The 21,301-nt window shown below is 41.9% G+C and overlaps 2 protein-coding genes across 5 annotated transcripts in view; one reads left to right on the plus strand and one right to left on the minus strand.

Annotated features, from left to right (window-relative positions):
- Nucleotides 1-3,879: 3,879 nt before the first annotated feature.
- helt (helt bHLH transcription factor) lies at nt 3,880-5,990 on the minus strand. Of its 2 annotated transcripts, none has more exons than XM_061244310.1 (4): nt 5,964-5,990; nt 5,227-5,331; nt 4,798-4,894; nt 3,880-4,355 (listed from the first exon to the last, which is right to left on the minus strand). In XM_061244310.1, the coding sequence occupies exons 1-4, from the start codon at nt 5,988-5,990 to the stop codon at nt 3,880-3,882; spliced, it is 705 nt and encodes a 234-aa protein (XP_061100294.1). The 2 variants fall into 2 exon arrangements, with proteins under 2 accessions (XP_061100294.1, XP_061100293.1); XM_061244309.1 differs by having other exon boundaries at nt 3,880-4,358.
- Nucleotides 5,991-11,573: 5,583 nt separating this feature from the next.
- Nucleotides 11,574-21,301, plus strand: part of acsl1a (acyl-CoA synthetase long chain family member 1a) — a 41,130-nt gene continuing 31,402 nt past the window's right edge. Inside the window, exon 1 of one of the 3 annotated variants that reach the window (XM_061244843.1) lies at nt 11,574-11,674. The gene's annotated coding sequence lies outside the window, so the exon portion shown is untranslated. The remainder of the gene's footprint in view (nt 11,675-21,301) is intronic. The other 2 variants (XM_061244842.1, XM_061244841.1) reach the window with 2 other exon arrangements.

A 21,301-nucleotide genomic window follows, 5' to 3' on the forward strand; every position in this document is an offset into this window, starting at 1 on the left:
CCAGCCTGCTTTTAAATCGTAAATGGCATGTTAAATTATGGAATGTGTTTGAGTTGTTGATGGGAGTTGGGTATTTGACAAAAACTTCAATCAATGGACCTCAATGAATATATTAGTATACTAGATGTGATATTGTACTTATTTTTTATCATCTTCTCAACCTGTTGCTGTCTGAGGATAGCTGCAAGGAGAGGGAGTTTGGGACAGAGAAGTAGGGGAGGGTGACAGGGAGGGGGAATGCTCATTTTCAGTGATATTGTCCTCAAATTTGAAATTTGTGACTTGGCTCCATTGTTTCTAAGCACACCAGCCACAGCTACAATAATCTGTATCCAGTCAAAAACAGAAAAACTTTTCAGTGAGAAAAAAAAAGCTTCCACTTTCACTGTATTTGAGCTTCTATAACTTTGTTTTAGTAATATTTGGAGTAATCCTGACTCTCTGAAAACAAACCCCAAAGGGTTACCTTTCAGGAGAGACCATGATCATGCCTGTAGTCAAAAGGGTTCAAGTATAGTAATTTTATTTTGGTTATGTCATTTTTAAGCTTGTGTCAATAAAAGCGGCGATACTTAAGGGGTTAACACCTTGATAATGTTTTTGCTGGGCTTTTTATTTTTTTATTATTATTATTAAACACTGTGTTCGGAGCAGGGATTTAAACCAATATTGGACTGTTGGGACCCACGTACTCTTTCACAGCCTACTGCTTTTATCTTATTATCACTTTCCCATCTGCGTGCACACTTTGTCCACCCTTCTTCCCCCCACTCTTTTCTTTGCCTGGTTTGCACCATCCGCCAATCTCCTTAGCCAGCCCATCCACCGGTTGGCCGCTGGCACCTGCAAGTCAGCTTATGCTGACCCAGCATGCACTGGGGTATTCTTTGGGCCTTCAGTTTCTGTATAGGCATATGAGTGTGTACATGAGCATACATGTCTGTGTGAGTGTCTGCGTATATGCATATGTGCTGAATGCATATACATGCATGTGTGTGTGCAAGTGTGCATGTGTGTGCCTGTGTGTGTGTGTGTGTGTGTGTGCATGTTCACGGCTGCGGCAGGAATGCTTGCTCCGTAATGCTCAGGGGCAGGAGTGAGCTCTGTATTAAGGAGAGACGGTGTGACAGTGGCCCCGGCTCACGGCCCCGCAGCCTGGTCAGAGGACCCAGGGCTGTCCACAGCAGAGCCAGCCGCCCCACTCACTCCCCATCTACAGAGTACCTTTGATTTCATGGGGGTGATTATTTTTATTCTTGCCCACCCAAGGATGAAGCCCAAGGAACCAGAGATTGTCCCCTTTCAGTGGAACCACAATGGGACCCCGCCACCCCCACCCAGCAAAAAACCACTATGAGTTTTTGGTTTTTTGTTGGTGCTCTCTTGGAAACTAATGCTATACAACTTACTTAAAGAAAGAGTGAAGGAACAAGGGAGTGGGATGAATTCAGTCTTTGTGGGAGAGAGAAAACACATTTAAGTCAAAAGGTGGACTGAATCAATTCCCTCCCATTTTTTTATATTTGATTTTTAAAGACCATTTTTCCCATCTGTCAGAAAGTCATATTTATATGCCACAACTGACTTTTGAGTCAGAAGTTGAAATTTATGACTGTGGGTCTCCGGATTTTAAAAAGGGTTGAGAGAAGGACACGAGGGGGGAATTTGGGGTTTGGTGCAATGGGGGGGTACTTTCTTTTCTTTAGTACCATTGTAAACTCGGGGAAGGGTTTATCCTATACAGTTAAAAGAGAAAAATCAGGAGTTCCAACATTAGATAAACAAAGACTGTCATGGATCAGTGAAAGTTTGTAAAATTATATGTAAATGACCCTAGTTTTAGCCAAGGTGGCCCTTTGCTTTGCATCTCAGACTTTAATCCCGGCCACAATGAAGAATGGTCTACCTAATTTGCCTAAATATATGGAAATGGCACGGCTTGCCAACATTTTGGGGGGCTAAAAATCTTTTCCAAGATCTGCACGATTAAATATTTTTTCTTTTTCCCTCCCCCTCTACCCATATACTTCATCTGTAATCCTTGTGAATCCCAGAAAATAAATAAATAAAATCACTGCCCTCAAAAGCCCTCCCTCCCCCCAAATAAAAAAGCCTTGGTGAATAGCTTAAATTCAGTTCATTATGGGAGGACCCCCAAAAGAGTTTATTTTTCTTTCTTATATAAAGAGATGAAAAAAGACACGCTCCACCATTAATGTGAACGCCACTGTGGCGGCTTTTGGGCCCGAAAGAGTGACTGTAAAAAATAGTGACCTTTTGTGACCCCGCGAGTGATTGGCAGGAAGCAGGTGGAACGTATGCTCGGCAGGGAAATTTGTGATGAGCTCTTTGTCGCAAGGGCAGCAGAGTTGTTTAAGTTTTACAAAGTGTGAAACGGTATGGAAGTGACCTCAGTAAACAATGTTTCACAAGTTCTCTCTGTGGAAACACAGGGATTAACCCTCTCATTGCCCCCCCCCCCCCCCCCAAACTATGATGTACGCCCACATCAGCCCACCCCCCACCACCATCCCTGCTATCGGCAAATCTTATTTGTTATTTGCATTCTATTTAAATATAGGTGGAGAGAGCATTGTCCACTTTGTTGGAAATGTGACTGAATAGCATGCACTAGAAAGTTATTGTCAATCTCGATCAGTCCATTTCACCAAACAAGACATTTGCACATATTGTTTTCTTATTTTACATTATGACGAAGGTGACATTACATTCCAATCACTTAGCAGAGGCTCTTGAAAAGAGGAAAGTGAAGAAATTATGAAGTCGATGGTGGTGGTGATGATAATTAAATGTATGGCAGCTGCCCATTGAAGCTCTCTGCGGCAGGCCTTATTGCCAAACTGTAATAAGGTGTACTTATGTCATTTCTCTACCTTAAATATATATATATATATATATATATATATATATATATATATATAAGCTGTTAAATGTTGATTGATGAATACCAGTATGGAAGCATGTTCCGTCATCATAGTTTGTAACTCCAAATCAATGGATCATTTCAATAGATTTTAGTTTATTGTCTCATAACGTGATCAGCACTGCTTCCATAAAAGGGACTGCTTGCAGGATGATTTGCAGACAGTCTGTGTGTGTGTGTGTGTGTGTGTGTGTGTGTGTGTGTGTGTGTGTGTGTGTATCTGGAACCAGTATAGATAAAGATAATAGAGAAAGTATTGTGAGGTAAAACAAGATGCTACCCTTGAAACCTGACAGTCATATGGCTCTTGGCCTGACATAGCATGTCCATGAATTAACAAGTAAAACTTTGAAAGCAATGTCAAATTTAAAATAAATAACTGATAACTAGTACTGATTTTGGATCTCATTCGGTGTATGTTTTTACTTGTCACCTGTCAGAATTATAAATCTCATTTTCACAAACCAGTGATTATTTGCTTCTTTAAAAAAAAATGTTTTAAGATTTTGACCTGGCCCTTCTTTAGGCTATATCCAACACCAAATTGTATTCTTCATCGTCCGCTGGTTTTAGTAGGCCGATTTCCAGCTACTCAGTGAATGTTACGGACCTTTCTGGAAAAATGATAATAGAGAGCTGTGCTACATTCGTTCCCAGCTCTCCTGACCAATCAGTCATAATTCCGAAGTTTACATCTTGAAGGATTTTTAATAGCATATTTTAATGCAAATACAGAATGGGGGATCAATGCGAAACAGGCTAAGCATTTGTGTTCTGTAGAGTAATCCATGATGTTACAGCAAAAGCAGTTCTATGGAACCGTCCAGAAAATTAAAACATCCTTCAAAAAACAATTTAATCAATTTAGTATCAACATTTCATATGAAACATTTATTACACATATATAAATAAAACACAGAGAAAGAATAGTAACATCACAGGGCAGCGTGTTGTGCGGTGTGTAGGCTGAACGCGTTGGCATGCGAGTGGCCGATGAAGTTAATATAGTGATGGTCTAGTCCTTGCACAGGCGACAAGTAACTGGCGTGTTGCTGCGTTTGCGCGGAGAGGGGAACCTGTGGGTAAGCGATGGTGGGGCTGCGCGCAGAGCTGTGCCAGGAGTAGTGTGCCGGCGGACTCTGCTGGAAGACGGAGTCGGTTGGGCTGTGGCTTTGGTATTCCGAAGCGGAGTGCAACTGGCACAAGTAGTCTGTGGGGTCTGGTAAACCACTTATTGAACCAAACACGGGCTCGGTGACGACACGGGATTTGGACTGTAAAAATGCGAGGATCCTCGCGTATTTGGTATCCTTTGTTTCCATCCTTTCCACTGTGGTAAGATAGTGCACCAGGTTCTTCATACATTCGTGGTAGCCATAGTGAAAATAATTCGCAAATTCTGCCAGCAGTTCTCCTGAAAGAAGCAAAAATATGACCAGGTTTACAAAAGCATACTCGGCCTTACCCGTTTATCACGAAATGGTATTATGTGAAAACTTCATGTCCCAAAGAAAGTTAACTCGGGAGGAATTCATGTTTCATGTGTACATTTTTTATAACATGCTATTATCGATAATATTGAAAACTATGACGACAGTAGGCTACGTTATGAAGTCTCGGAATAAAATATAGGCCATCGGAAGGAGTCCCAAATAGCCTACCAGCGCAATAGCCTAAAAACGTCATACGGTGTCAAAATGAGTTAACCCAAAATATGAAAATGCCAATCGTCGCATAATGTTTTAGTGGTCAAGTAAGCTTGTTTGGTGAAGCTTATTAAAATGTTCCCGTCAACTGGCCAGTGGCATGTTACGCGCTGGTATAAGAAGTAAGTAGTGAAAAGAGATGCGCACCCTTTTCTCTGCCTCGCGGGAAGTCCGCTGAGTGGAGTGCGCGCAGATACTGAACAGTCATCTCCAGAATCTCCGCCTTCTCCAGCTTTCCAGAATTCTAAGATTCATGACAAAATGAAAAGTTAATTTGTTTAATTAAATTATAAATCAGACCAATCCATGAGAATTAAGAATAAAACAAAAAACCTTTCTTTGTTATATAGGCCTACCCGCCATTACCCGTATACATATGGCGGTTAGCAAAATTGCTTTCCAGTTGTTCGAAATACGTCTGAAATAACTATATCAGAGATAACATTGAATGCAATTTAACAATAATCCCATTGCAAGTACATCTAAATGCATAGACATATAGCTATAGACGTCCTTAAACCAGATGACAGGGAGTAAAGGCTGTACAAACTGAAAAAAATCAGTGGGTGTCAATACCTGTTTTGCAAGAGCCATTGGTACCGTTTTGCCCAGCTCATTCAGACACCGGTTGATTCGATCCCTTCGTCGTTTCTCTATCACTTTGTGAGAGACCGGAGTTCTCTGGAAATATAAATATAGAATAAATGCGAGAATATAAGTCAAAGTCAGTCATTTCGAAGCACAAACACAAGTAACCCACATTCGGTCCTTTCCCCTTTTTTGCTATTGCACAGATTCGCATTTAGTAGCGGAAAACAAATAGTAACTAAATATTAGTAGAATATTACGATATCTGAAATTGGATTGACAAATAGCCAATCCTGTGTACAGTATAGCATTATATGACAAGAAGAAGTTTTGCCAATGGAGAGCTACACCTGAGCGCAAATACTTTAACGCAAACATTTAAAGGACTCATGCACCCAGTTACCTACACCTGCGCCAAAGAACGCGACACAAAACGTGGACATCAGGTCATATGATGAAAACAAATTAACAGTCACAGTCCTCGCATTTATATAATGCCTCTGTTGGTTTTACTATTTGAATAACTGCGCCGGCCCTTTAAAGCGCGCTAGGCGGAGTGCACCAATGTATACAGCTGTTATATTTGTTTTTCCCAGTTAAATGCCTTTAAAATACACATTTAAAACATATGTGTTGTTAACTGGAATTAAGAAAACGTGGAAAACAAGGTCACTGGTCAAAGACTATAAAAGATATCCCTACGAGCGCGGTTGGAGAGTGCATACCTTGCGTTCCTTATGCTTGGATGCCATCGTTTGCTGGAGATGTTTGATAATGCAGAAAAATATATAGGCTATATCGCAACAAGGAGACACTAATAATGTATGTTCTGAAACAGACTGGACGGTCTGGGGTTGGTGACTGAACGTTGCTCCTTATAAAGCGGTCATTTAGGGGGCTCGTGCATTCATGGCCTAAATTATTCCATAGGATTAAAGGAGAGCTTTTGGTAAATGTGTGCGTTTAGGATCAGTAAAAGAAATAGTAAAACATCTGAAGCCATGGGCTAGCAGGGGGGCAGACCTGCTTTGTTAATCCACGTGGCTGTTCAAAAGACACGTGATTACTTTTAGAATATTATTTGCATAGTAACAACCCAGGCGGGAAATGTGAACTGAGCGTTGAGTCAGCCTGATCCGCCCGGAGCGCAGTGCGCGCAGGAAAACAAAGCAGGACAAAAAGAACTCTCTTTCTTCCAGCTCGCGTTTCTCACACGATCGCCTGTTTACAAATCCCAGCAAGCGATCCTAACTTCTATCCAAGCTCTGTCTGAGTTTTAAGGCCTGTCCAGTGTCATTAAAGTAATTAAGTAAGCCTTTAATAGGCTGTTCCGCCAAGTTCAAGGGAGATCTTTTGGAGATGGAGTCCCCCCGTTTGTTCCCAGCGTTTCTCACACGACTTGGTGACACGTCCATCTTTTATGAGAGATGGCAAGCTTTTTGTTTACATTCTTTATTTGTTAGAGACCTCGGCAGGTGTGGGATTGGGCCTGGCACACGAGTCTCGCCTCCGTCCAGGCCAGCGGCTCCAGCCGTCTTTGGCACACGAGGGGTACCACCACTGGATTCTCCTCGGAGAGGCTCAATTTGTATCCTATTATCCTATAAGAAAATGTCTATAGAAATGAGTGAATAGTTTCATTGGCCTAAATTTTAATAATGCTGTGAAAAGAAAGAGAGAAATAAAGAGGAATGCAGCTGGTCCAAACGTGCATTATTCAGCGTCACCTGCAAGAGGAGTCGCCTGGAGACCCCTATTCATTTCTCTAATTTCGGTCAACTTAACAAACTTTGGGAGATATTATTGTGGCATTGTTGTGAAGGGTAAAGCTTTCTGATCGAATTAACAGCATGTTTTGATCCGGTAAATGTCATTAGAAAGAAAGAAACAATCGCGTTTAAAGGGGTCTGGGTAATGCGCCAAGTGGAGACGCCAAAGCGCAAACTTCACAAAGGGGGCAAGTAAATGCCACAGGGAACTTTTGTACCCACACATCGCTTAAGTTTTCCCCAACAAAGGGCATTATTTTATACTTGAATACATTTCATACAACAATTGCCTATTTTCTTCAAACATATTTTCACAGCAAGGTTAACAACAGGTTTATTGTGTCCGCCCCGTCTCACAGTTTCAGACTTGGTTTTCATGCGCCAAAACGGTTTGCTCGTCTGCTGGTTTTCATTGGGGACGTTTTAATCTTTAAAGATTCGCCGTGTTTTAATATAACAGTTCGTGTGTGCAATGTCAAGAGAAAAGAAATAAAAGATGAGAAGATTTTTTTTCTCGGCATAAAGGCTCGCGGGACATCTATGGGGAGTTTTAACAGCACAGAAAGAAAAGCGCCACTGAACTCGACAAAAGCCTTAAATCCCATTACTTTTATTGTTGCATTTACCACATGTTTTTATAACAAACGAGCTTTAGAAATCACAGAACAAACTGTCTTACGACTTTTTCAGTTTCTTAAGTTTTGAAGTGTGACTGTTTCTTGTGGTAAATTTTAAAGCGAAATAGTTGTAGCCAGTATTAAGTCATGCGTCGGCGGTATTGTTGAATGTTACAACGCTTTACACTTGACATATTCTTTTTCACATTTACAAGTGTGCGAAAGTTTTTAAAAATTATTATTTCTTAATTTTTTACTTTTTTATTTAAGTGTAAGAAAATAAGCATTTGGAATGTTTATTTGGGAGTACAACGTTCAAAATGTATGATATCTTTGTTAATGGATCTCTGACTAGCTGTTTTGTATGACCCACTTATCACATATAATTTGCAGGCGCACCAACAGGGATCCATTCGTCTGTTGTAGCCTACTTCGTTATAAAGAGTTAAGCTTACGAAATGTCGTCATTATGACGTTATTATACCTTTGTCATTACTTATTTTAACCGTCTTATTGATAACAATCTATATCTGTAATTGGGAGCAAATAAAACACTGCAACATAATTAATATGGCCTATGCTTCCCTGTATATTTGTAGTAATTAATTTAACAAACCAAAAATATTGTCATTACGTGTTTATGTGAGATCGTTTTTGAAATAAATCTTTTCAAAATATAAGTTATTTAAGAAACCTTAGTGAGCTCCGAAAACAATTAATATGATTCATTAAGCAATATTACGTGTTCTTGACACATAATTATTACGCATCAGTATGTAAAGGAATTATAATTGTGACTTCAAAAACTTGACAGTGTGGTTTGAAAAATGTTTTCATTTCTTTCTTTTGTTTCTTTATTCATTTTTGGCTGTTTCTAAACAAAAAGTACACGTTATACAAATAGTTGTGAGTATGGTTGCAGTTCTGATTTAGAGAATGTTGAGAAATACTATTTTTATTATTTGTGAATGTTTATTTGGATCTTTTCAATATATGTACCAAGATACAACTACTGTCAAATTCAAATCTGATTGACTCTATGAGGAATTTTGTTTAATTTTATTCTATTTTATTTAGAATTGAATGCTTTGCTATAATGTTGGGTAAATTATTCTAAATATCAAGATGGAAAAGTAGTGGGAAAAGAAAAGATTGTCTACCTGCGGGCTTAATGAGGCTGCTGTAAGAGGCGACCCCTGTGAATGAGAATTATAATGGACAGACGCGTCAACAACGCAGTCATGCCCGTCGCCTTGATTACACACGTACAGTTTCCTATAACTTACGTAAACAGATTGATGCTAACCACAGATAAAAGAAAACGCACGCTCACGGTGAACCAATCTTCATATTTCTACCACGAGAAAGTAATGCTTGCTATATCGTGTGAACTGATTCTCGCTTTACTCATAAGTCAAAAGTAGAGGCGAATGTTTCTTGTATTTACTGACTGTTTTATTGTAATCGAGACTGAAATATACCAGCCAAGGATGCGTATGCCATTGGTAATTTGCATTCAGTTAAATATTTGCCTAATGGGTAATAGCCTACTGAAGTATAAGGGGAAGATTAGGCGACATAACACAAAATGTTTTTTTACAAGGTCTGTTATGACCAGTAGTTTGGCCGTTTTATCAACATTTTTTCAAGAATGCTGATTATAAGAGCGGGGATTTTGTGAATGCTCTTTAGTAGGCCTCCTGGTGCATAAACCTGTCCTTCGCTTGTATATTCAGGCTTTGCGCTCCGATTGTTTTCTGTGGTTGCCTTTAGTCTATGCACGACAATACCATCAGGACGCAGACTATTTAACAGCCATTAATTCATTAATTAAATGCCATTAACATAAGCGCCACCTCGTGGTTGTTTTACGTTCGAGACATTTACGTCATAAGCTCTTACAACTTCTACTTTTACATGTAAGCGTAACAAACCACCTACATTTTATGCAAATTATTTTAATAAACCGGAGTACATTGAATTGTGTGCAAATGGAAAAAAAACAAGCTAACATTTGGTTGTAAAAACATAACGCTATAAGTATGTTTTATAAACTTAATTTCCTGCCATTATCATATTGCATGCCCTGCATTATGTTGATTACACATTTAAATCATAGAGATCATGGCTGAAATCTCAACTAAGAGACGAAGCGTTGTCATGAGTCGCGCTGTGACCCGCGGCGACCTCGGGGCCCAAGCCTTCGTCAGAGATTGAATGTTTTAGCTTCGCGCGCCACCGTGAGTATAATCTGCATCACATTGCGCAGACGTTTATTGTCTCCGCATATCCATCAAGACCAGTCATGGTTTTCCAGTGTTACACAAAACAGTGCACCGAATTCAGACATGTATGTTAATTTCCCGCGCCATGTGATACAAGCCCTTCACCTTAAAAAAAAAACAAAAAAACAAGCTCTCAATATTTCAGTGTTTAAACAGATTGTACCTTGTGTATATAAGTCAAATAAGTTAATGTAATCATGAACTTTTAATGCATTTTTAGAAAGTTTTTTAAAGCACGGGAGCATAGTTAAGAACATGTTCTTACTCGATTGAAATGTGTCCGTGAACGAATTAACTCTTTTTAATCAGGAGACCGTTCACAAAAAAGGTACCACCAGATGGTGCAATTGTCATTTACAAAACCCAAATACAACCTCACAGATCAGGTACTGCAAAAACACTGAAATGCATATGATGACGGAATACAGTTAGGTTAACTCTTACTTCAAACTGTAATGTAAAAGTGATCAAAATTAGACAGTGGGTTAGGTTCTATCTTTCAAATGTGTAACAGATTTATAACATTTTAAGACGTTCAAAGATGAGTGTCAGTATGAGCAAAAAAAAAAAAAATCATTAGAGGTTTATAGAACCTCTAATATCGAGTCAACCAGAGCATTCAGGCATTTAAAGCACTGCTCATGCCTTGCAACCTCTTCTATGAATGGTTGGCATACTGAGGCTCTGATACAGGATTAAGGAAGGATGCTTGGGTGAACTACAACTACAACTACTGATTTGTCTTGTTTTTGCATTAGGATATAATTATGATGCAATCAAGTTGCAAATTGTTTATCTTTCCACATCAGTAGACAAACCAACAAATGCTTGATTGTTATAATGCCATGGAGAGAATGATGGAACTATGATATAATACTTTTAATAATTTTAGTGTTTGATAGTTCCCTGACTCTTTACATCACTGTTTTATTTGTTGAATGGCCAAAAAGAAGAGACATTATAATAGTAATGAATATAAAGTAATACATTATTTATACAAAGTAATGCATCATGAATACATTTTACTCTTTGCTTCTTTGATGGACAGTAGAAGTTTTCTGGATCTTATTTTCTATATTTCTGTAATCTGTATTTTCACATTTCACAAGATGATTCATAAAAAGTTATCCAACATGATGCATTTAATATAAGTGTATTATCAATACTTTATAAATTGAAGTTATAATGTCAACTTTTTTCGTGTCCACTAGAGCAATTATTTCAATAATTGAAAACAAAAATCGTAGTAAGGATTTGGACCCTTGTAGTAGGCTACTGCGCATACATATAAATGTGCATTGAATGAAAGCATTTTCTGAACTGTGTGAGCCACGATCTAATTGAATATGCCAACCTGCTAGTTCCGAAATGCATATTTTAATGTAGAAAGCAGACACTTCGGTTCATGGCCCCACCCACATTTTTCTTGCCATAAAAATCGCGGGATATACATTTGGTTTTTCATTTCTGTTCCTATATCTACGTTTGAAGACAATTAAAACACAGCATTTGAATCCCAAGAGCAGCCCTCACGACCTATTTATGCAAAGCACAATACAGAAGAATGTATGTACAAAGGTCACGGTAACCCACGCACAAATGTCTCTGCAGCATTGACCAATGGCTGCACCCCACACAATAAATATGGCTCAAACACTTTTGACAGTCGCTCCGATTGGATAAGCAGCCGGTTGAGAACTGAAAACAGTACAACGGTACTCCCTTTGAAATCCACGGTTCACCTCAAGGAGCTGCTTTCACACAGGTTAGTAACGTTACGTTAACCGAGAATTCAACGTTGCATAGTCGCACAAAAAAATATTATTTTGCTGAGGTAATCGCTAGTATTTATATTTTTTTTTCAATCGAAGGCACTAGCATTACTTCCCTAACTGTGATCCTTATAAAACGGAACTGATAGCTGTATTATATGTGGAAACCGCCCATTATATATTTTATTTTCTTACATATTTTATTGTGTATACATGTTTCAAGAACAAGAACTGCGCACCACGGAAGCACAGTAGTTTGCGATAGGTAGTTTATGGAGTTGGTGGACGTACGCAGTCTCGCTGGCAATGATGCATCATCATGTATATAATTTGTGCGCGCGCGTGTTTTTGCCTTTATTGTTTTCCAGGCTATCTTTATAGCACTATTGTCTCCTTGGTCAGCAGCATTGCGTACTGTTATGCATACAACCAGGGCGTTTAAAAATTAAATATCCACGGCTTGTTAGCGGGTAACGTGCCGATGGGTTGAGTCGGGGGGTGCTAGACAAAGCCTGGAGAATTGATCCCTGAAAGAGAATGGCGCGACGGGGCTCCTGACACAAGTTGTTCTGGCAGGGGTAACCAGCACGCTGCGCACTGATGAAAAGGGGGCACTTCAGCTGTCTAATGGGTGAATACAAACACACTGAAGGACAGTGTTGTAACTGAATTGTATTAGACCCAGGGTTAACGCTACACCATACGCGCCAAACGAAGATAATATTATTAGCTAACTTAGTTAGCTAGATGCATTTTTTTTACCTTGACAGTTGCCGGTATAGCAATGCTGCTACCTAGATAGCTAATGACAATGCTAATTATACAACGTAATCAAAATACTCATGAATGACAGCACCGTGTTTCGGCAATAGTTTTCCATTAATGGACTTGGATCTGGATTTGGATTTGGAAGGTTCCGTGTGCCCACCCTACTGAGAATCTCGCTGTTCTCCTCGCTCAGATTTGCAATGCTGGACATCACAATCGTGAGCAAAATAACTTTGTAACCCACTGGAATTTAATAAGAAAAAAACAAACTTTGGTCTGTCTGTTTTTTATTCAGTTATCCAAGTTTCGTTGCTTGGTGATGGCAAAACGTAGCTGTCTGCCCTACTTTTAACATGCAGTTGACTGGCATCCGATAATTCTCTCAAAGCCATCAACAAATAGATTTAGTCAGCAAGTTATTTGCAAATGACTGTTTAATATTAAAGATTCACATAGGTGTGTCCATTGGTATGTAGCCTACATTTTTCAGCACATGTTGCCAGTTTAACTTCCTGTATAGTTTATCAACGTGGCAGGGTGATTTTGGACACCGGCAGTGTGTATTTCCGTATTAGCACCTTTATTTTTAAAAGCAGTGCCAATAGCAATAGCCTACTTACGACAGCAGCCTTCAATGGTTTAATTGGAACAGCCTTCCTCTCTCAGACTCCTCATTGGTGGCTGCAGTAGACTTTTTTTGTTGTAGTGGTTTTCGGTACTTTGTTCGCTTTTGATGAAAAAATAGTTCTACAACATAATCTTTCATGAATGTAATCCAGCATATTGAACTTCAGTGACTCGGTTATTGGATACTGAGACAGTAAATGCATTCGCTTTGATAAACATGATTTTATTTATAAAGCCATAAAGCCAGGATAAACATATACGCATTTAAATACCGTGGAAATAAAATAAGGTTGTCTCATATTCATGTTATGATCTCAAATCCAATTGTCTGCTTCAAAAACAACAAACGCCACTCTACCATTACCATACTTATGGAGGGCACTGTAGGCTACTTTTTCCATTTACATGAATCTACTCGATCCCTTTGTCATCAGTCCAGTCCAGCCAATCCTTATCAGCACCACGCTAGAATATTCAATCCAATCTACAGTGCATCCGGAAAGTATTCACAGCGCTTCACTTTTCCCACATTTTGTTATGTTACAGCCTTATTCCAAAATGGAATAAATTCCCCTCAAATTCCATCAAAATTCTACACACAACACCCCATAATGACAACATGAAAGAAGTTTTTTTGAAATTTTTGCAAATTTATGAAAAATAAAAAACTAAGAAATCACATGTACATAAGTATTAACAGTCTTTGCTATGAAGCTCAAAATTGAGCTCAGGTGCATCCTGTTTCCACTGATCAACCTTGAGATGTTTCTACAGCTTAATTGGAGTCCTGTGGTAAATTCAGTTGATTGGACATGATTTGGAAAGGCACACACCTGTCTATATAAGGTCCCACAGTTGACAGTGCATGTCGGAGCACAAACCGAGCAGGAAGTCAAAGGAATTGTCTCGAGGCACAAATCTGGGGAAGGGTACAGAAAAATGTCTGCTGCTTTGAAGGTCCCAATGAGCACAGTGGCCTCCATCATCCGTAAATGGAAGTTCGGAACCACCAGGACTCTTCCTAGAGCTGGCCGCCCGTCTAAACTGAGCAATCGGGGGAGAAGAGCCTTAGTCAGGGAGGTGACCAAGAACCCGATGGTCACTCTGTCAGAGCTCCAGCATTCCTCTGTGGAGAGAAAAAATAAAAAAATAAAAAAATAGGCCCTAGTCCTTATCTTTGTTGTACGGGTAGCAATTGAAATTGTACTTCCCTCTAGGGTCTTTCAGCGCACTTACCCCTGGTTATGGGTATGCACTTTGTTGTACGTCGCTCTGGATAAGAGCGTCTGCCGAATGCCAATAAAGTAATGTAATGTAATGAGAGAGGAGAACCTTCCAGAAGGACAACCATCTCTGCAGCAATCCAGGATTCAGGGAAAGATGAATGCAGCAATGTACAGAGACATCCTGGATGAAAACCTGCTCCAGAGCGCTCTTGACCTCAGACTGGGGCGACGGTTCATCTTTCAGCAGGACAACGACCCTAAGCACACAGCCAAGATATCAAAGGAGTGGCTTCTGGACAACTCTGTGAATGTCCTTGAGTGGCCCAGCCAGAGCCCAGACTTGAATCCGATTGAACATCTCTGGAGAGATCTGAAAATGGCTGTGCACCGACGCTCCCCATCCAACCTGATGGAGCTTGAGAGGTGCTGCAAAGAGGAATGGGCGAAACTGCCCTAAGATAGGTGTGCCAAGCTTGTGGCATCATATTCAAAAAGACTTGAGGCTGTAATTGCTGCCAAAGGTGCATCAACAAAGTATTGAGCAAAGGCTGTGAATAATTATGTACATGTGATTTCTTTTTTTTTCTTTTTTTTTAATAAATGTGCAAAAATTTCAAAAAAACTTCTTTCATGTTGTCATTAGGGGGTGTTGTGTGTAGAAATTTGAGGAAAAAAATGAATTTATTCCATTTTGGAATAAGGCTGTAACATAACAAAATGTGGGAAAAGTGAAGCGCTGTGAATACTTTCCGGATGCACTGTAGCTGTTACGTTTTTAATGGGATTTTTATTTATTGCTGAAAAATCAACAAGATAGCCTTTCCCTTAAATAATATTTTCTAGAGGAAATGGTGTTGCATGTAAATCCGCTGGTTTTCTGAAGTATTCTGGACATTCTGTTTCAGCTTTTTGTTAATAATGTACAGTTAGCCAAGCTTAATGGCAAATTGAATGGGGGGGTTGAAAAGTAATACCCAGAAAGTCAGTCCATGTTCCAGATTTGGGAGGGTTTGGGTTTTTACTCAGTGCTGTTTATCCAGGTAACTCAATAATCCTGCTTTGTGAAAACCCCCCAAGTGTTGAAGGCTGGATTGAAGGGCTTGGTGTCCTGTTTGTTGTGAAGCAGGCAATAGGATACAGAACAGCTGGAAGAGTGTTCGCAGGTTGTCTGAGCAGGCACTGTGCTCTCAGTCTCAGTCCTTTGAGCAGTAGGTTTTTTGGAATGTTTTTCAGAATTCTAATTTATTCAAGAACTCCAGGAACATTGCTTTCCATTGGCAGTAGTGATTGTTACATCAGCATTAGAATTTTCAGTTAAGAACATTGTAATCACACATTTGTGACCTCACACCTTAACGGGTTAAAGGTTTGTTTTGGAATCAGGGCAGGCAGACTGACTGGTGTGGGTGTGTGTTTGTGGTATGTGCGACTGTACCAAACATACGGTCTCCACTGTCCATTTTCATAAGTGATTAGTGCCGAGCGAAGAGAGGTTTATACGGACGGGGTGTTGTTTTGTGGGACCCCGGGGAACAGGGTTGTCAGAGTGGATCATTGGAGAGATCGGAATGTTGGGAATGTGGGCGTGGGCCTGCGGTTGTGAGTGATCTCATTTTATTTGGGAGAATTTGGGAGGAAGCGGCTGGCTCGCTCCTCCCTGCCGCTGAGGGGAAAAGGGCAGCCCTTCCTCACTGCAGTCTTCCCTGGGGGGCTCCTGTTCGGTCCCAGAGCCTGGGGTGGATACAGCCCTCATTCAATCACGCTTTCATTCACAGAGTTATACGCTTAGTTCCAAGCTGAAGAAGAGTCCTCAGCCTGTCCCTCCACAGTGAAAAATGTTCAGTGTACATATGATCCCGATTTCCACACTCTGTTAAACTTGAATTAACGCTGGACATTTTACTCGGCAAAACTAGGGTCCAGCATCCCTAGCCCTCAGGGTTGAGTCCTCAGCTCTTACATTTAAGGCTGTATTTTGCTATCAGCCCCTTGCTTCTCAGGGAAGAGCAAGTGATTTCCCACAATCCATTGCTGTTGGGCAGCCGGTTTTGAGCCAGCGGTGACTCTCATTCGGGGGCACTCTCTGGGATCTGTCAGCTGTCGTATTCCACTTTCTCCCCGTGTCCCAGCATAACCCAGGCATCCAAATACAGCGACATTGTCAGCTCATCCTAGTTCCCAGAACAGCAGTGAACGAAAGGCCTTTAACCAGCTTTGAGCACCATGAGATATCGACTTCCACCCTCACCCTGCTCCACAGCGTTCTTCAGGCAGTACGCTGTGCTAATTCTCAGCTATTGAGCCAGAATCGCCTGATCTCTCTCCCCACATGTTTATTGAGTTTATTTAAATTCAATAAACTGCGCAGTGGCTGCACTGGTGGATTTGTCATGTCAGTCTAGAGCAGTCTGTTTGAGGCTGGGCTCTGCATCACTTCCCTCAACGTAACCACAACTCAAGAGCAGAAGTGAACCCAAAACTGTGCATATCAAGGTCATACAACAAGCAACCCGAAACACCAGATACGGTGCAATTCATATAAGACTGGTTGTTAGGACATGAACGTATGTCTAGTACACAAGATAGAAGATAGATATGCCAAATCTGTAACTACCATACCAAGACAACTACAATTTGAGGAATTACAGTACTGAGAAACACAAATTCTAAAAGTTTTAGGTTAAGGTAAAAACAAAATACAAGGGATATAAAGATAGAGAAACAAGTTACAGAGGGCCACGGTGGCGCAACAGGGGACCGGGGTTCGATTCTCGGTCCTGCCAAAAGCCAAGTTTGGCCGGCTCACTTGGAGCAGCATAATTGGCTTGCTGCTCCAGGGGGAGGGACTTGGCAGGGTGAGTAGATCGCTGCACAATGAAGCACCTCGGGTGCCTTGGAATCACGGTTACCAGCATGTGGCGAGACGGCTTGAAGAAGGTGTGTCGTAGGGCCGCTGAGGGACGGGGTGTGGGCGGTGTATCTAATACTAGCTCTAATTGAATTAGACGGGGTACAATTGGCTACCAAATTGAGAGAAATGTTTTATAATCTTAAAAATAATTTAAAAAAAGAAAAGAAAAACAAGTTACAATAGGTTAGGGGACTCCTGCAGAGGAGTTCAGGTAAATGAAGAGATGAGTCTTCAGACTGCGGCGGAAAATTCGGCCAGTGGAGTGACTGTAGCAGGGGTGTGAAGTGTGAGAATTTTGGAAGGTTGAAGACGGGTCGAGTTGAAGCGTTCTGGATGAGCTGTAGTGGCTGGATGGCATAGGCTGGCAGACTTGCAAGTAGGGAGTTGCAGTAGTCTAGTCAGGAGATTACCATAGCCTGGACGAGTAGCTGTGTGCAGTATGTAGTCAGGTATGGTCGACTCCTCCTGATGTTATATGGAAAGAACCTGCAGGTTTCGAGCAGAGCGGGAGGCAGTCATGATTACTTTTCACATCCCTATTTTCCCTGTGTCCCTGGCTGAACTAGTGCACTTTTTCACAGCAGGGTCAGAAGCTGGAGCTGTTGAGCCAATGACCCACAGAGAGAAGGTTAGCAGGCCACTGTAGGGGAGGAGGAGGTGACTAAGCTCTGGGCTGACTTTGACTTGGCACTTATCAGCTTTAAAAATACAGCTGTGACTCAAACCCAATGCAAAAAGGTATCTGCTATTACTGCATATGAGCATCGTATGTTGTGTGTGAGAGAGAGAGAGAGAGAGAGAGAGAGAGATGCCTATGTCTGTGAGTAGAAGTACTTGAGGTGATTCTAGCCCGCTGAGGTGATATTAACTGTAAAAAAAAATTAAATCCTCAATCTGTACCTGTGGCTGCATTCACTGAGGTGTGCGTGAAACTCTCAACAGTGCTGTGCTAATGAGGGAACTAAACCAACTAGACTGACACCCCAAAAGACTCACGCACAAGTCTACTGGAACACTGACTCATTTACCTACACTGCGACTGCAACATGGTCACACAGCAAGAGATTAACTGAAAAACACCAACTGGACTGCTGAACTGAACTGAACAAGTGGGAATGAACTGCTCACGCAAACTGATGAACCAATAGGCACACACACTGAATTCTACACGGCGAACCACTCACACATAGGGACCCAGCTACTGGGTCAGAATACCAACACAAAGCAACAGAATGAGGACAGAACCTCAGAAGATTGGGTTCACTGTTGATTTCTTACTGTGGCTGCTATTACAATGGGATACACTGTAAGACAGTAATCTAACTCCTTCACATTGTCTCATTTATACTCTTCTCTGTTGACCATGTGGCTGATTGATGGGTTATACAGTATATAGGACTTTAGCCCTCTGCCTTTACTTCCTGATTCACTTTCTTTGACCTCTGAAATTCTGTTGGCATGTGTTTGAGGGGAAAGTGTGTGTGTTAGAGTTGTGAAATGGGTGAAACTGTGAGGAAAGTTTTGCAATAAAGGGGTTTTATTCCCTGGTGAATGCAGGGAGGCTTGAAATAATCAATTTCTCAAGATTGTCTGACGGTTCTTTCCAGTGGTGCTTCATTAGTTGCTTCATTTGAATTCCCTGGGGCGGCAAACGGGCTGAATATTTGTGGAACTGGTTTAGGCAGAGGTCATGCGCCCATCATTTCCCTGCCAACAAAATGACTTGCCCTGGTGTAAAATGTGATAAATCAACTGTTACATGCAGTCTTGATTGGACTCTTATGTATTGTGGTAGAGGTGGATTAGGAGTGGCCATGTTGCTGTGTGTGAGGCCTGAAGGAGACTGGCTGTGCTATAGGGACTGGGGGGGGGGGTCGGCGTGGGGCCGGGTGGGGAGGCAGCCGTCGCTCCTCGGATCACAACCGGCGGCTCCTCCGGGCGGCGTGGGATCGGCCGGGTCAGGCGAGCTGTGTGCACCCCGCTGGGGGGGGGTCAGGCGGCGTGGCTCCCGGCTCCCTGCAGAGGGCCCCTTTGTGTGCAGCGGAGGGGAAGGGGAGGGTCGAGCGAGGCCAGACACGCCACCGCTTTCTCGCTCTCTCTTCTCTGAATGCGTGCCAGTGAGGGGCTGACTGCAGGCGTGTGTGCTGGGGGGGGTTACTGTAGGGCAGAGGACTGTCCCGCCCAGGACGCCAGGGCGGATGGAGTGGGAGGGGAAGGGGGGCTGTGTTTACACCGCACTTTCTTGCCAGATCTCTCTGTCTGACCAGCTGAGAGGAAATGTACAGTGTTAGTGCTGGACCACATTGTCATAATTCTTTGGACTTTTTCTTTTTTCTTTCGGAGAACCAGAAACAGAAACAAAGCTCGCTGTAAGTTTCAGCAAGCTCAGCATTGCTGTTAAACCATTTAGGACTCCCGCACATGGCTGGAAGTAAAACACAAGAAGCTAGAGAACCAGACTGTTTTCAACTGGTCACACACTCACACATCACTGACTGACATGGCATCAGTCAGAGCAGAAGCATAACATTTGTTGAATGCTAATAATGCGTTACTTCTGTAAACAACATGCTTTCTTTTCCAGTGATGTTGAATGATTTCAGGTGGTAAGTTCTGTGCTTTCAGTCAAATGCCCTGAGGAGCATAAAAACAGAATCTTCTGCACCCAAGCACAAGGACTTTCCACACAATTTATAGTCTCCACATTGTAGGCCTGAATAATCCCTATACTTATAAACTCATTGGAACATAAGTAAACAATGCCCCATGTGCTGAAATATCATCACAAGAAAAGGATTATTGTCATATTTTGTTTTTCTGTTTTGTTGTTTCTTCTGTTTCTTGTTATGTGCTTGTGTCTTTTGTCCGTCATCTCTTTCCATACTCCTTGTCATTCATTCAGATTCGTTCACCTGTTCCCCGCTCGCATGCCAATTTCTATTCATTTGCCTGTGTATTTATACCTGTATGTCTCCATCAGTCCTTTGCCAGTTTGTAATGTGCCATTCTTACCAGCGGCTTTCTGTCCAATTCTATTGGATTGCCCTTCTGCTTACCCTTTGAACCGCTGCTACCGGACCCTGATTGGACTTTCATTTTGCGAGCTTTGGATTGTCTATTGTCCCTCTGCCGGTTCTGACTGCTCTCCCGTGTACAAACTCTTGCCTGTGACCCGTGTTCAGTAGCCTCGAGTATGAAACTTTGCCTGGTTTATTGGCCACAAACTTTCATACCGTTGCTATTTCTGTCTACCGGTGTTTTGACCATTGCCTGTCTGACCTGCTTCCGAGTGAATAAAGACTCTCATTTGGATTATTTCCTGTTCGCTATTGGTTCTTTCATTCTGAAGCCTAACAATTATTAATGAGCTGTTCCTCTGTCGGACTTTGTCTGCTGTTTCTATTTATAAACCCGCCATTTATTCATCAGAACATAGGGTACCTGTTTTGCGCTGTAAATCTCTCGGATGAGGAGATGAACCTTGCTCTAAATCCCCACCCCCCCCAAACAGGATCACGTGAGGCCCTTTGGCCCACTGGGGCTGTGGGTTTTGTGACCGTCGACTGTCAGGCTTTCAAGGTCACTCTTCTAGGGGCAACCTTACACCCAGATGGCAAAGATCTTTCCCCCTGCCACGCGCTCCACCGGCCAATCAGGAGGCGGATGCTAGAGAGGGGGAGGGGCGTGTTTCTGACTCTCTCTCTCCAGAGGGGGCGGAGGCCGGCCCCATCCCAACACTGCTGCCTTTGTGTTCAGACGTTTGCCAAGAAGGCGTCACAAACGCGATCTCACTGCCACCCTGGTGTCACACACCCCTCGCCACCCGCCCGAGAGCAGGGACACGTGGACAGGATGCGGGGTCACCCAGAGACAGGAGGGGTGTGGGGTGATTTTTCAGGGCTCGGCGCTAGCGTTGTTTTCCTAGGAGCACACGTGCTCCTAAGTCGAGAACTTTAAGAGCACACTCAAGGCATTCAAATTGGCAGATGCACTAAAATGGGGGCACTGGTCTTCCATACATGTGGCACCGCGTTACCTTAGGTAACGGTAAAGTCTAAGGCTCGTTCTACATACTTTTTTTCTTTTTT

This window comes from Conger conger, chromosome 6 (assembly GCF_963514075.1).
Source record: "Conger conger chromosome 6, fConCon1.1, whole genome shotgun sequence".
Lineage (NCBI taxonomy): Eukaryota > Metazoa > Chordata > Actinopteri > Anguilliformes > Congridae > Conger > Conger conger.